Source organism: Condylostylus longicornis, unplaced genomic scaffold (assembly GCF_029603195.1).
Source record: "Condylostylus longicornis isolate FDR11 unplaced genomic scaffold, ASM2960319v2 ptg000039l, whole genome shotgun sequence".
In the NCBI taxonomy this organism is placed as follows: Eukaryota; Metazoa; Arthropoda; class Insecta; order Diptera; family Dolichopodidae; genus Condylostylus; species Condylostylus longicornis.
Window position 1 is genome coordinate 800,941 of NW_026578008.1, and position 13,500 is coordinate 814,440.

Here is a 13,500-nt window from a genome sequence, read left to right on the forward strand (position 1 = left end):
TTGAATTTATATTGAGGAACTATAACTTTATAGTTTTTATAGCATAATTTAATGAGATTTTTCAATAAACGTAAAATTTATTTAAAATAAATTATGTACTTAATTTGTATATTAAATTAACAAAAATAAAAAATAGGTAGCACCTACTTGAAAAAAGGAAGACTTAAAAAATCATTCAACAAAATTATAATTTTTGAAGCAACCAACACATAAGCCTTTCATGGAATTTTATATTTTTAACAAACTATTAGAATTAAGAACTTTAAAATAATTTATTTATCAATACTATTTAAGTTTTGTATTAGTAAAAAAAAACCACATAAATAGGCCCAATAACAATTGAATTGAATCGTGTTTGTGCAGTTTAGTTTTATATATCAGCTTTCATAAAATTATCTGATAATTTTACTTGTTCTCCTGGTTTGAAGGCCGGCATACCCAAATATGGACATGATGAACATCGAAAAGCATCGCCAAGATAACACTACAATATAATATGTAAATAAATATATTGGATGTTTAAATTTTCATAATTCTTTTAACGTACGCTTCCACAACTCGATTTTGCGTTTTGTGTATTTTCAGCAGCTTTTTGTCTTGCTTCTGCATCCAACTCTTCAGCTAAACCACAGACACAATTTTTGCATGCTTTTCTTTTACCCGTTGTTCCGCACACTAAAACGATACATATATCATGCTAAATTTTATATCAAATGATGAATTAAGAAAATGTTATACCTTTTAAAGACTCAGGGTTAGGTTTTTTCAAATCTTCTTCATCTAATAATGAGTCTGGATCAATAGTCTCTTCATTGTCATCAGCATTTACTTTCCACACAGCCGCTATTTTGTCTTTATCTGTCGCATTGTTTTTATTAGCAAATGATAATTTCACAGATGATCCAATTTCATATTTAGGTTTTTCGCAATAAACTATTGTTCCATCCATTCTTTCTTTCACAAAACCTGATAATTTTAATTCGGAAAGTAATCCATCAGACGCACCATTATATTTTTCTATGCGCAATATTCCAGAAAGTTTTAGAAGTTTTAATATTTTAACCAAATCTTCCTCTTTAAAATTAGCAGTATTTAAGATGATGAAATCAAAATTTGAATTGGAATGCGAAGCTAATAATTAAATTTATAAATAAATAAATTTTTATTTTATAAAGAGATTAATTAGTTACTAAATAATAATCTTTCGATGTTTTCCACTAAAATATCGCCAGTAATTAAATTTTTCCACTCATTAACAGCTTTTTCTAGATCTTGTGAGGAATCAGGTCCCCATATATACAATAAATTTTTAATATCTTTTAAATTTTCCATTTTTTTAATAAAGTAAAAAAGTATAGTTTTTAAGAAGTTTTATGAAATATCGATAATGAACTCTAAAATCAGAACAATTCTTTCTTTTGTTTAGTATAGCTATGTACATACATATGTATTTGATTTACTTCGAAATAGCAATATCATGTCACGTTTCAGCAACATTTGATAAGCGGAAACAATAAGTTGCTACCGCAACCGATAGAGCAGTTTATTGCTTGCTTTAATACCAAAAATGAAAATTTGAAAACAATTTAATAAAAAATGGAAAATTGAAAAAAATTATGTTTAAATATTTTAACGCGGGTAGGCAGATTATTTCGTAATTAATTTATTATAAATCAAAGAAAAGGTGTCATTGTTTGTACAAATGTTTTCTTTGATTTCGCCTAACTTAACCTTATTCAACAAATTAACATTTTTGGTTGTCATAGCTGTCATCTGTAATTTTTTACTTACCAACTGAAATATTGCTCTACGTTTTTCATGTAATAAAGTTGTTTTTTAGTATTAATGTGGTTTGATGCATAGTTATACTAAAACTCTTAGGTGATCGAATAAATGAAGTTAATTAAATAGATCGGTTAAAAAGGTTAATTTTTCACTAAATTTGACAACACTAAAATTTTGCATGAAATTCGAATGATGTGAACAAACCTTATGACAGTAGAGTTTTTCTGATTTTGTGGTTAATGAAAATTATTTTAGAACCTTTTGTGTGACTAAATTACATATGCACAAATTTTATAAAATTAAACATAATTAAAAGCAAAATAATATAAAATTCAATTAAAAATGGCTGCAACAGATATGGAACTAAGAAAGGTATAAAATTTGAAAATTTATTTCCCGTCCAAAACGATAATTTAAAATAAAAAAATTTTATTCTAGGCTTTTGCCGAAATGCAATATAATAAAATGGAAACAACGAAAAAAATCAAAATGATTGATATGCAATCTGAAGTTTTTAAAAAATCAAAACAAAAATACATTATAACAGAAAAAGGTACCAGTGATTTAGGACCAGAAGCTAGGTAAAAATACTCTTCTTCACACTTCGTTAATATGCATATAGAATACATTGCTTCTTTTATTTTAGGGTATACATGTCAATCGGTAGAATGTTTGTTTTATCTGATGTTCCGGAGATGAAATCTGAATTGCAAGCAAAAGCTGATAAATGCGAAACTCTTATAACGCAATTAAATGAAAAAAAGGAATTTTTATTAAGGTCGTTAAAAGAGCAAGAAGATAGTTTAAGAGAATTAGTCCAACAAAAACGGGATGCTAAATAATAAAATTTAAAAATTAAATTATTTATAAAATTTTTATATTTTTTGCTTTAATTTTATGTAACAATAATTTAAATATTAAAATTTGCATATGTAACAAACTCATTACCTAAATTTCTTTCATGTTCAGGTTTATAACTCTGTTTTGTTAACCCCAAATATTTTAAAACGAAAGTTTCAACTACTGCACCAGAGCAAAATAAAATCTTTGTATCTGGTTTAGCCAATTTCTTAACAATAAGAGAAATGTTTTGAATACAGTCTTCAGACAAAAACGGTGGATCTGCTATTATTATATCGAATAAGTTTGAATATTCTTGTAAGTAATCTTCTATTTCAGCATTATTTATGTCATAATGAACAAAATCGGATCCATAAACAGAAAATCTTTCATCATATTCAAAAATTTTTGCTAAAATTATATAAAATAAAGTTTTAGAATAACTAGATAGGTACTTAGTTGATAGAGGAAAGGAAGTACCTACTTCTTTAATTCTTTATAGGTTTTTTAATATATACACATAACTTACTGCATTTATGAATAGCTTTTACTGTCTTATATATAGAAGGACACGATAAGAGTGCTATTCTTGTATCCTCACTTTTAATTAAGTTTTGAATTATCTTCGTTAAGTCATTTTTTGTTTTTTCATTATACCAAAATTGGCTAAGTTGCTAAAATTAATCAATTTATCAAATACTTTTACATTATATATTTTTTTTACCCAGTTCTCTTCTATTTTTGCCTCGGCATCCTGCTTCTTGATCAAATCATCTTCTAACTTTTCTTTAAGTTCCTTTTCAGCTAATAATATAAAATGTGCATTTTGAGAATAAAATTGAAATAAAACTTTGACGCAAACCTAAAAATTGATTGAGAATTCTAAGGGTATCTGGTGGCAATGCAATTTCTTCATCATTCAGACTTTCCATTTTTATTATATTTTATTTTAAAATACGTAATATTTTGTTTATTAATTTAATTCAAAATTTACAAAATTGTTTTGTGTATAAAGCAATAACATGTTTTTTTGTCTTTTGTTTCATTACTGGCATTTCACCTCTGAAATTTTTTAACACATTGACATTAACACATCTTCTGACAGTTGATTCAATAAAATTAGTAAATGAAAGTGTACTTGAATACCGACTAAAGAGTAGTCCCCTTAGATCAAAATATCATATTTAAAAAAATAAATTTAAAAAATTCTAAAAATTTGAATTGGTGGCAATAAAAATAAGTTGTATTTATTTCAGTTATAAAATAATTTTTCCTTCGACTTTTACCAAAATGTGCTTAGTCCGGGCTCAATAATTGGTACTTTAGGGTTAATTATTGTACAATGGCAATAAATGGAAATGACACAATATATTTCGGGTTTTGACTTTTGTCACTGACATTTCATAATAACCAATTTATATTTCCTAATTTCTTATCAAAAGAATCAAATATAGTTCGAAAAATAAAATTAAACAAGATACTAGAAAAGAAATGATAGAAAAAGTAAAAAATGTTATTTTAGTACTTTCCGGTAAAGGAGGTGTTGGCAAATCAACCGTTAGCGTTCAACTGAGTTTGGCTTTGAAAGAATCTGGTTATAAAGTTGGTTTGCTTGATATAGATTTGTGTGGACCGAGTATACCATATCTTCTCGGCTTAGAAAACAGTGAAATATATCAATGTGAAAATGGATGGCTTCCTGTTTATACAAATGATAATAGGGAAAACTCTTTAGCTGTTATGTCAATTGGATTCCTTTTAAAAAATAAAAATGAAGCTGTTATATGGCGCGGACCAAAAAAGACGGCTATGATCAAGCAATTTTTAAATGACGTTGAATGGGGTGAACTAGGTAATCGAATATGTATATTCCAAATTCAAAATTTTTATAAATATATTTGTTCCACAGATTATTTAATTATTGATACTCCACCGGGTACATCAGATGAACAGTAATTCAATGCATAATTAGTAATAAATTTATAAAAAAGGAATTTATTTTATTTCAGTATAACAATAATGGAATGCATGCAAAATTTCCGATCTGATGGAGCGATAATTGTAACAACACCACAACAAGCTGCCTTAGATGACGTTAGGAAAGAAATAACTTTTTGTAAGAAAACAAAAATTCCAATTTTAGGTATCATAGAGAATATGAGTGGATTTGTATGTCCACATTGTTCAAATTGTACCAACATATTTTCTTCGGATGGTGGAAAAGCTTTAGCTGAAATAGCTAAAGTTGATTTGCTTGGAACATTACCAATAGACCCAAGAATCGGAGTTTTGAAAGGAACAAGTTGTTCTGTTATAACAGAGCTACCAGATACAAGTACTGCTAAAGTTTTAAAAGATATTGTTAAAAATTTAAACAGTAAATTACAATAAAAATTTTGTATGATTTCTTAATAACCTAGTTTGTGCCGAGGCTGTTCATATTAAAATCACCTTTTAAAATGTAAAAAAATCAAAATAAGTTTCATAAGAAATAAGGTTGGTTATTGTTAGGAATATTTCACAAGTTCCAATTCAATATTTTAGCTTTTGAAATACAAGCAAATCAATCGTGTTTTAGTGCAATATACCATGTTGATGTTGTTAATAGCATTCAATTGGGAATAAAATTATTTTATTTTATGTTGATTGATGTAATTGGATTTAATTCACAATTTCAATGTAAAATAAAAAACAAAATGTCTTACAAGACTTTACCAATCCTATCTTGATAAAGTGAATTAGTTTTACAAAAATGTAACACTGAGGGAAAATAATTATTTTATAGCGTATTTAATATTTTTCTCAGAACCTATGCAAAATTTAGTCACCCATTTATTCATTTTGTTTTCAAATTTTACGGCAAATTTAGTCGGTATTTTGAAAAAACAAAATTCTTTGGTAATCTAAAGTGAAATATTGGCATATCAAATCAAAGATAAAATGACACATAATAAAGTGATAAACTGATTAAGGATTTCTGATGTGAAAATAAGTAAAATGCAATTATGTGCTTTACAAATCTCGATTTCTGAAAAAAAAGCAATATTTTACACATGCCAAATATTATGTCATATGTGAACACTGGCCTTAATTCAATAATGTCATTTTCTTTTTATAAATATTCAGAAAGCTTTTTTTTTGCTTATTGTTTTTCTTTTTTTTTTTTTTGCTAATATTTCTATGCGATACAAATTATAAACGTCATTGCAAACTAACACATCTAAACAATTTTTATACAAAAAAGTTCAAAACAACTTTTTCCTGTAAAAATATTAAAGAACAAAATAACAAAATAAACAAAGAAAATTAATTTTTTTTTTCAGATTTTTCTTCATCAGTTTAATTAAATTGATGGTATCGTTCTGTTCGGAATCTCGAAACAAAATTTTTTTTAATATAAATAAAATCAAAGTTTAATAAATTAATTTTTGATTAACATAATTTCAGGTGTTCATTTAAAATTTAATTTAATAAAAAAATATATTAAATTGATTTTATATATAAAAAAAAAAATAAAAACCTATTATTAAAAATCTTGAAAAAATAAATAAACGAATTTTTTGTGAAATTTGAAAAAAATAAAAAAATATTGTGCAATAATAAAACAACAAGAAAAATAAAAAAAAAAAAAAGTTACTCATATTAAAATTTACTAATACGTAGAAAGAAAAAGAGAATTGCTTTTACAGACAAGTGTCAAAACAAACCCAACCAACAAAAATTTCGAAAAAAAAAAAGTGATTAATTCAAAACTCAGCAATTCGGCTAAGCAAGAGGATTTCACAAAAATTAAATTAGAACCAAAAAAAAAGAAATATTTTTTTAAATAATTAAAAATAAATATACGTATATATTTTTATATTTTTAAATATAATTAAATTATATATTTCTTGGAAAATAAAAATTAACTAATAATTTTTGTACCTACATTACATACATTTCTAAAAAAAAAAAAAGGAATATGAGTGGATATAAAATCAATTTCAACCAAGATTTTTCGTAAGTAAAATTATTATTATTGTATGGATGTATGTATATGTATGTATATGCATATATGTATAATGTCAAATTTTATTTTTAGCTACATTATTACTCATTTAATTTAAAGTTATTACAAAAAGCAACTTTTTTTTTTTTGTTCTCGTTAGAATAAATGAAAATTATTATATAAATTTTTTGTATTAAAATATAAAAAGTTTTGAAAATTACAAAACACAAAAATATCAAAATTTCTTATAGGTGCTCATATAAGCTGAAGTGACATTATGTATATTGTACGTAATACATATTAACAATCATATATGACATACATATGTTGTATACTTTTGTTCTTGAGTGTGTTATATATTTTATATTGTCATTGTCAATTAAAAATGAACAAGTTTTCCCCAACAAACAAAACTATATTTACATTATGTACAAATTACAAAACATTACCTATTTTTATCTAATGACAATTTAATAAGTTTTGATTTAAATAATATTGCTGTAATGTTTAGAAGTATGTATGTATACTTCTTTATAATTTATATAATTTCATATAAAATAGAATCAATATATTTTGTAATACAAATATGTAGGTAAAGAAGAACATTAGATCCGGCAATAAATTCTTTTGCAGTAAACTATAGAGCAATGGTTTCTATTTCATTTTATTATACATTCTGTAGTTACAGTAAAATAAACATTTACATGTACTCGTACATAAGAAGATGTGGGAAATTGGGGATGTGAAAAATTAAATATTGCATATTTGACATAATAAATTACATTTGGATTTCTATTGTGTTGTCTTATTTACTTTTAATAAATTATAAGAATGTTAAAAACATACTTAATATGCTGCATTAAAAATCATTATATTTACATACAATTATATACTTATGCGGGTAGTAGATAGTATAGTATTCAAAATGTATACATATAACAATTATATGTAAAAACGGAATATAGATTAACTACTTATTAATTTATTTAATTTTTAAAATCAAATATTGGTTGTTACATCATATTATCTTAAATAAATCACAATACAACATACATACGTAGTTTAAATAGATAGGTACATAGGTGGTTATTAGAACATTACTTTTGTTGATAATAATTTGTCCATTTGTTTGTCCGTGTTTTCTTGTTGTGATTCCATGCAAAATTAATAAAAAAAAAAATAGTCCTGTAATTATTGGAGAGTCCTCAAATATGGTTATAATTAAGATACCTACTTGTTTTTAAATAATAAATTCCGCTAACTCAATAAATATTTAATTTTACCCATTTTGAACCGCTAAAGTTTTGTCTAATTAATTTTGTTGGAATTAATAATTACTATCTGTATAAGTACATAAATATTTTTTGCATGTAATTTTTTTTAAAGCACTAAATTCTAAACTAGAATTAATTTATTAATTATTCAATTAAAATGTTATTTAAAATTTAATGATTGAATGAAAAAAAATTCTTGTCTAAATTTGTATTATGTACCTACATACTTACATACAAATACCCAGGTAGCATATTATTATTTTATAACATGCAAGTAATAAGTTAGTTCAAAAATAAATTTTGAAATTTTCAAAAAAATTTCTTTGTCATTTTATTATTTTCGCTTTAATAATTTTTACGTTAATATTTGAGTTGCGAATTTTTCAAAAAATAAAGAGAAACTTTTCTTAGCAAAAGTTTATGAAAAAAAAAAAAAAATTGAATAAAGTAAAAAATTAATAATGCATAATTTAATACAACAAAATAAAGCTACTAACCATAGTAAAATTTTAAAGGCAACTTTATTATATACAGGGCACCAGATCTTTCACAATTCGGATTAATTGGCTCAAATCAAGATGATGATGATAATGATAGTGATTTAGAAGCTGAATTAGCTGCTCTAACATCTGGTCAATCGAAATCTCCAGCAAAAAAACCCAAAACAAAATCAGTTGTAAAACAATCCGAATTGGATAGAATGGTAGCTGAAAGTTTAAAAGATATAAATGATGATGATATTTCTGATGGTGATGATGATCCAAATTTATTAAATGAGTTACAAGAATTAACTGGTGATGATGTTGAAACAGAAGAAATAGAAGAATCTCAAAATCAAGAAGAAATAGAAGATTCATCACCAAAATTTGAACCGACAACTACAACTTCAATTATAAATTTATTAAATGAGCGTATTGAAATGTATAAAATAGGAGAGCAAAATGCAAAAGCAGCGAATGAGGCTAGTAAAGCACGTCGTTTTAATAGAGCCTTAAAAACTTTACAAGATCTTTTAAAACAAGCTAAAGCTGGAAAAACCATCAATAATGAAGATATACCTCCAGAAATTGCAATCAAAACACCTTCCTCCCAAGCAGATGATAATGCAAATGATATAGTTTCCACTAGTCCTAAAGTAACTCCAACTAGTCCTGTTATTACGCCTACTTCAAATAATGATCCCCAACAAGATAAAAAATCAGATGAAAGTTCAGTCAACCCTAAATTAGTGCAACTTAAATCTAGGCAACAAGAGTATAAAATAGCAGCACTTCAAGCAAAACGTAACGACGAAATTGAAAATGCTAAACAATTTGTCCAAATTATAAAACAATTTGATGCAGTTATAAAAATGGCAGAAAATGGAGAACCGGTAGATCTTAGTGATATGCCACCACCTCCAGATCAGCTGAAAGAGTTTTTAGCTAAACTAGAAGCTGGTGAGCAACCAACTGCGCAAAGTGAACCATCAGAAGTTAAAAGACCAGCTCCACCCCCTCCAATTCCCTCACCAGAAAATGAGCCAAAAAACTTGCTTGGGGCCTTGGAACATCGTTTGAACATTTATAAAGCACAAGAAGAAGCAGCAAAAAATGAAAATAATTCTAGTAAGGCAAGAAGATTCGGGAGAATTGTAAAGCAGTATCAGGACGCAATAACAATGCATAAACGTGGAAAACCAATCGCATCTGATGAATTACCTATTCCGCCTGGCTATGGTCCATTACCAACCGGTAGTGGACAAGGAAGTACAGCATCAACAGGTGCCAGTACACCAGCTGAAAGTGCAAAAACTAGTCCAGCAAAAAGTCCAACTGTTGTATCACCTGAAAAAACTTCTACTGAAGATAATAATAATAAAAAAACTCCTCCAAAACGAGAATTAACTACAAGAATTTCAGGAAATCAAGTAAGCACAAATTTAGCCGAAAGGCAAATGCAAATTTTACTTGAAAGGCAAGCTGAATTTAAAAAGGCTGCTGTTGAAGCAAAAAAAGGTGGTGAACTAGAACAAGCAAAAGAATATCTGAAAATATATAAAGGTTTTGAAAGTTTATTAAATGCTGCAAGTAATGGATTACCAGTTGATTTAAGTACACTTCCAATACCACCAACACAACGAGGTCAATTAGAAGATTCATTTGCTATTGTATCTGCAATAGATTGTGAAGATATTCAATCAACAGGTGATGGAAATGATGATAATGATGAAGTTGGCATGAGTATTCGTTTAGAAGAACAACTTGCAAAACAATTAATGATGTGTAAAAATACAAGAGATCATCATAGAGCTATGGGTGATGTTGCTGGTATGAATCGTTTTGAAAATTTAGCATTAACAGTTCAAAAAGAACTTGATCTTATAAGGTTTTCGAGGAAAAAAAATATACCAATACCAAAATTTCATTATGAAAAACGAAGTTTTAATATAGTACATTGTAATACAGATTTAAATGATAATGAAATTGAAGTAAATATAATACGTGGTATTTCATACAATGTAAAAAATCCAAAAGATGTTGATACATATATAATGACTGAATTTCCATATCCAATTGATAGTCATTTTACAGCAAAAACATCAACTATTAAAAATACAGCATCACCAGATTATGATCAAAAATATATAATTGAAATACAAAGATCAAATCGTCAATGTCAAAGAATATTTAAACGTCAATCAGTTAAATTTGATATTTATTCTAAAGGTGGTTTTTTTCGTTCTGATACATTAATTGGTACAGTTAATGTTAAATTACAACAATTAGAAACAAAATGTGAAATACATGATACATATAATGTTATGGATGGTCGTAAAGCAACTGGTGGTAAACTTGAAATTAAAATTCGTTTAAGAAATCCAATTTTAACAAAACAAATTGAAAAAATTGATGAAAGATGGCTTGTTTTAGATATTTAGAAAAATGAAATTTTAAAAAGTAAATGAAAAGATGAAATTATATTTGAAAATTCTTTTTATTTTATAAATTTATTGCATTAAATATTAAGTAATAAAGAAAAAGAAAATTAATATTTGATACATTAAAATGTATTTGAAAAATAAATAAAATTATTGCCTTAATTTTGATAAAATAAATAGATACGTATACATATTGTAATATCAAGCACTATTTTATTTAATTTCTTTTTCATTTTATAATATAATATTGTAATATTGTTATTAAAATATTGGAATGTTTAATTCTTAAGAAAAATTAAAAAATAAAAACATAATAATAAAATTATAATAATCTATTAATTTCTTTTATAATAATAGCTTTTCTTTTTTGTTATATTATTAAATTAAAGAGAGAAAAAAGGAAAAATTCTATTTTAAAATATAAAATTGAATTTTATTCAACAATTTATACCTGAAGAATTTCAATTACTAAATGCAACATCAGAATATTAGTAAAAGTTAAAGAATACATTTATGATTTTTTGATTTTTACTATTTAATTGTTTTGCAATACATATTTATTTTTCCAATATTGTAAATTTATAATAGTTTGTTACAATTGCTTTAAAATTCTTATTTAATTATTCCCTTTTATACATAATTGTTTTTCTTTTAATTTTTCTCTTAAATTACTTAACAAATACTTATAAATTTTAGTTATTATATTCTTAATTTTAATAAATTTTATTAAGTATTTTTACTATTTTTAAATTATTGTAATAATTATGTATCAATATTAAATATTTATTATAGAATGAAAGATTTTCCTATTATTAAAATATAAAACTGTAATATTAATTAATTTTTATTTAATTATTTTCCAAAAATTTTTTTCTGTTATTTTTACATTGTTAAAACAAAATAAAAATATATATTGCATGTACGTATTTTATAACATAGCTATTTAAAAAAAAAAAATTAAAAAAAAAACATTTTTTTTTTCGAAAATTTCACCAAACCAGATTCGAACCCATGTTCACATCATCTATACTGTTTTTAAACAATACAGTCTATGCTCTACGCTACTTCATATGTTATGATTAAATTGCTAAAATATGAAATAAGAAAGCTTATAATTTCGTTTAAATTTTTAAAATATAAGTATAAAAATAGATTTCTTTTTTATCTGGTGATTAAACACAAAGTATGTATGTATATACATATAGTATCTATTTTCTTTGTGAATTAATCTCAGGTTCTTTAGTTATACATATACAATCATAATATTATTTTGATTCCTAATTTGTATCTGTGGGTAGTAGAATGGTGTAGCTATACAATCCAGAATGATTCATTATTAAATTAAATTATAATAAAAAATTTGGTAAATATTTGTATATATGTACAAAAGCAAAAATTATGTCACTATGTTTATCACCTTGATACTGGATTTATTGATATTTTAATTATTCAACATACGTAAGTAATATATGTATAAAAACAAGAAAAAAAGAACATAGTGTCTTCTTTTTTAATAAGCTTTCTTGTGCGTAACTACAAATTTTGTGTGTTAAAAACACTACGCTATTGTATACACATAAGTATGTATAAAATTTAATAAAATATTATAAAATGTAAATAAGCTATCTACATATATTGAAATAATAGAAACTGGTTTGCCTTTATAATTTTCAAAAAAAAAATTTTCTTTGTTTAAAGTTTTAGAGATAAAACAAAAATGTATTTAATAAAATTTTATAAAAGCATTTAACTATATGTACATCTATATATATATATTTTATAATAAAAAAATATAATCGTAATATTCATACCTACATACTTAATTATTAGAAAGCTTTTTTTTTCTTAAATATTATAATAAATGTTGTGTATACGCAAATTCTACACGGGTGATGTTGTTTTTATTTTTTTTTTATCATTAAAGCGATTAAATAAATGAGATTTTGAAGAAAAAAAAATCGATGTTTTTGTTTTCTTCTGTTTTGGAAAAAAATTTTTTTTTAATAGCAAACAAAAACGTAAATATTTTGTATAAACAAAAAACAAAAATTACAACGTAAAATATTTTAAAAAAAGAATATGTTTTTTATTTAAAAAAGAAAATCTATGATGCTTACATTAAACATTTAATATTGAAATCATAGTAAAAATTTATGAAAATCATAATTTTTATGGGAAATGCATTATTTTTGAATTAAATTTTGGAGAGAAACAATAGACATATTTAGCTTACAAGTTGTAATTTCTGCACGGGGAATCCCACATAAATTATATTTTGTGTAAATTTTAAAGGATATGAAAAGGTTCTTGGCACATTAATTAAACAAATTCAAAATTGCGATGAAACAAGAAAAATATATGGGACAGAATATTGTTATACAGAAGATTCAATTCACGGAACAGCTTGTTGTACGAAACAACTATCTTTCTTTAACTATCTGTCACACATAATTAAAAAATGCAAAGTACCTCTGTAATTTTAAAAAAAAAATAATATTGTTTAATTAAATTTTTTAATTATTTTGTGTTATAATTTCTGTTTTATTCAATAATTTTTAATTTTTAATTTAAGGTAAGTGTAGCTAATACTGACAGTGGCGGTAATACTGACATATATGAGGTTTTTTATAATTATTAAGAGATTTTCTCTATACAACATATATATATATTTTTATTTCTAGATTAATTCAAAT

The 13,500-nt window shown here is 24.5% G+C and overlaps 5 protein-coding genes across 5 annotated transcripts; 3 read left to right on the forward strand and 2 right to left on the reverse strand.

Annotated features, from left to right (window-relative positions):
- Nucleotides 1-253: 253 nt before the first annotated feature.
- Nucleotides 254-1,436, reverse strand: LOC129609477 (anamorsin homolog). The gene is made up of 4 exons (XM_055521394.1): nucleotides 1,191-1,436; nucleotides 739-1,131; nucleotides 548-675; nucleotides 254-484 (listed from the first exon to the last, which is right to left on the reverse strand). Exons 1-4 carry the CDS (start codon nucleotides 1,330-1,332, stop codon nucleotides 371-373), a joined length of 777 nt encoding a protein of 258 aa, XP_055377369.1. The 5' UTR covers nucleotides 1,333-1,436; the 3' UTR covers nucleotides 254-370.
- A 570-nt stretch (nucleotides 1,437-2,006) lies between these two features.
- Nucleotides 2,007-2,729, forward strand: LOC129609438 (prefoldin subunit 1). Its single transcript, XM_055521349.1, has 3 exons — nucleotides 2,007-2,157; nucleotides 2,224-2,366; nucleotides 2,432-2,729. The coding sequence occupies exons 1-3, from the start codon at nucleotides 2,128-2,130 to the stop codon at nucleotides 2,625-2,627; spliced, it is 369 nt and encodes a 122-aa protein (XP_055377324.1). The 5' UTR covers nucleotides 2,007-2,127; the 3' UTR covers nucleotides 2,628-2,729.
- LOC129609437 (protein-lysine N-methyltransferase CG9154) lies at nucleotides 2,696-3,913 on the reverse strand. Its single transcript, XM_055521348.1, has 5 exons — nucleotides 3,772-3,913; nucleotides 3,488-3,687; nucleotides 3,350-3,429; nucleotides 3,155-3,299; nucleotides 2,696-3,036 (listed from the first exon to the last, which is right to left on the reverse strand). The coding sequence occupies exons 2-5, from the start codon at nucleotides 3,555-3,557 to the stop codon at nucleotides 2,696-2,698; spliced, it is 636 nt and encodes a 211-aa protein (XP_055377323.1). The 5' UTR covers nucleotides 3,558-3,687; nucleotides 3,772-3,913.
- A 99-nt stretch (nucleotides 3,914-4,012) lies between these two features.
- On the forward strand, nucleotides 4,013-5,044 carry LOC129609436 (cytosolic Fe-S cluster assembly factor NUBP2 homolog). The gene is made up of 3 exons (XM_055521347.1): nucleotides 4,013-4,477; nucleotides 4,535-4,577; nucleotides 4,635-5,044. Exons 1-3 carry the CDS (start codon nucleotides 4,117-4,119, stop codon nucleotides 5,014-5,016), a joined length of 786 nt encoding a protein of 261 aa, XP_055377322.1. The 5' UTR covers nucleotides 4,013-4,116; the 3' UTR covers nucleotides 5,017-5,044.
- Nucleotides 5,045-5,985: 941 nt separating this feature from the next.
- On the forward strand, nucleotides 5,986-11,008 carry LOC129609425 (coiled-coil and C2 domain-containing protein 1-like). The gene is made up of 2 exons (XM_055521330.1): nucleotides 5,986-6,624; nucleotides 8,422-11,008. The coding sequence occupies exons 1-2, from the start codon at nucleotides 6,587-6,589 to the stop codon at nucleotides 10,805-10,807; spliced, it is 2,424 nt and encodes an 807-aa protein (XP_055377305.1). The 5' UTR covers nucleotides 5,986-6,586; the 3' UTR covers nucleotides 10,808-11,008.
- Nucleotides 11,009-13,500: the final 2,492 nt, after the last annotated feature.

Excerpts from the sequence above, each read along its gene's own strand:
- LOC129609436 (XM_055521347.1), top strand. The coding sequence starts at position 4,117 with ATGATAGAAAAAGTAAAAAATGTTATTTTAGTACTTTCCGGTAAAGGA. Across the intron at positions 4,478-4,534 it reads CGTTGAATGGGGTGAACTAG|ATTATTTAATTATTGATACT; the intron begins GTAATCGAATAT and ends TTTGTTCCACAG. Across the intron at positions 4,578-4,634 it reads CCGGGTACATCAGATGAACA|TATAACAATAATGGAATGCA; the intron begins GTAATTCAATGC and ends ATTTTATTTCAG.
- LOC129609477 (XM_055521394.1), bottom strand. The coding sequence starts at position 1,332 with ATGGAAAATTTAAAAGATATTAAAAATTTATTGTATATATGGGGACCT. Across the intron at positions 1,132-1,190 it reads CATCGAAAGATTATTATTTA|CTTCGCATTCCAATTCAAAT; the intron begins GTAACTAATTAA and ends TTTAATTATTAG. Across the intron at positions 676-738 it reads TAACCCTGAGTCTTTAAAAG|TGTGCGGAACAACGGGTAAA; the intron begins GTATAACATTTT and ends GTATCGTTTTAG.
- LOC129609437 (XM_055521348.1), bottom strand. The coding sequence starts at position 3,557 with ATGGAAAGTCTGAATGATGAAGAAATTGCATTGCCACCAGATACCCTT. Across the intron at positions 3,300-3,349 it reads CAAAAATAGAAGAGAACTGG|CAACTTAGCCAATTTTGGTA; the intron begins GTAAAAAAAATA and ends GATTAATTTTAG. Across the intron at positions 3,037-3,154 it reads AAAAGCTATTCATAAATGCA|CAAAAATTTTTGAATATGAT; the intron begins GTAAGTTATGTG and ends ATATAATTTTAG.
- LOC129609425 (XM_055521330.1), top strand. The coding sequence starts at position 6,587 with ATGAGTGGATATAAAATCAATTTCAACCAAGATTTTTC. Across the intron at positions 6,625-8,421 it reads AATTTCAACCAAGATTTTTC|GGCACCAGATCTTTCACAAT; the intron begins GTAAGTAAAATT and ends TATTATATACAG.
- LOC129609438 (XM_055521349.1), top strand. The coding sequence starts at position 2,128 with ATGGCTGCAACAGATATGGAACTAAGAAAG. Across the intron at positions 2,158-2,223 it reads CAGATATGGAACTAAGAAAG|GCTTTTGCCGAAATGCAATA; the intron begins GTATAAAATTTG and ends ATTTTATTCTAG. Across the intron at positions 2,367-2,431 it reads GATTTAGGACCAGAAGCTAG|GGTATACATGTCAATCGGTA; the intron begins GTAAAAATACTC and ends CTTTTATTTTAG.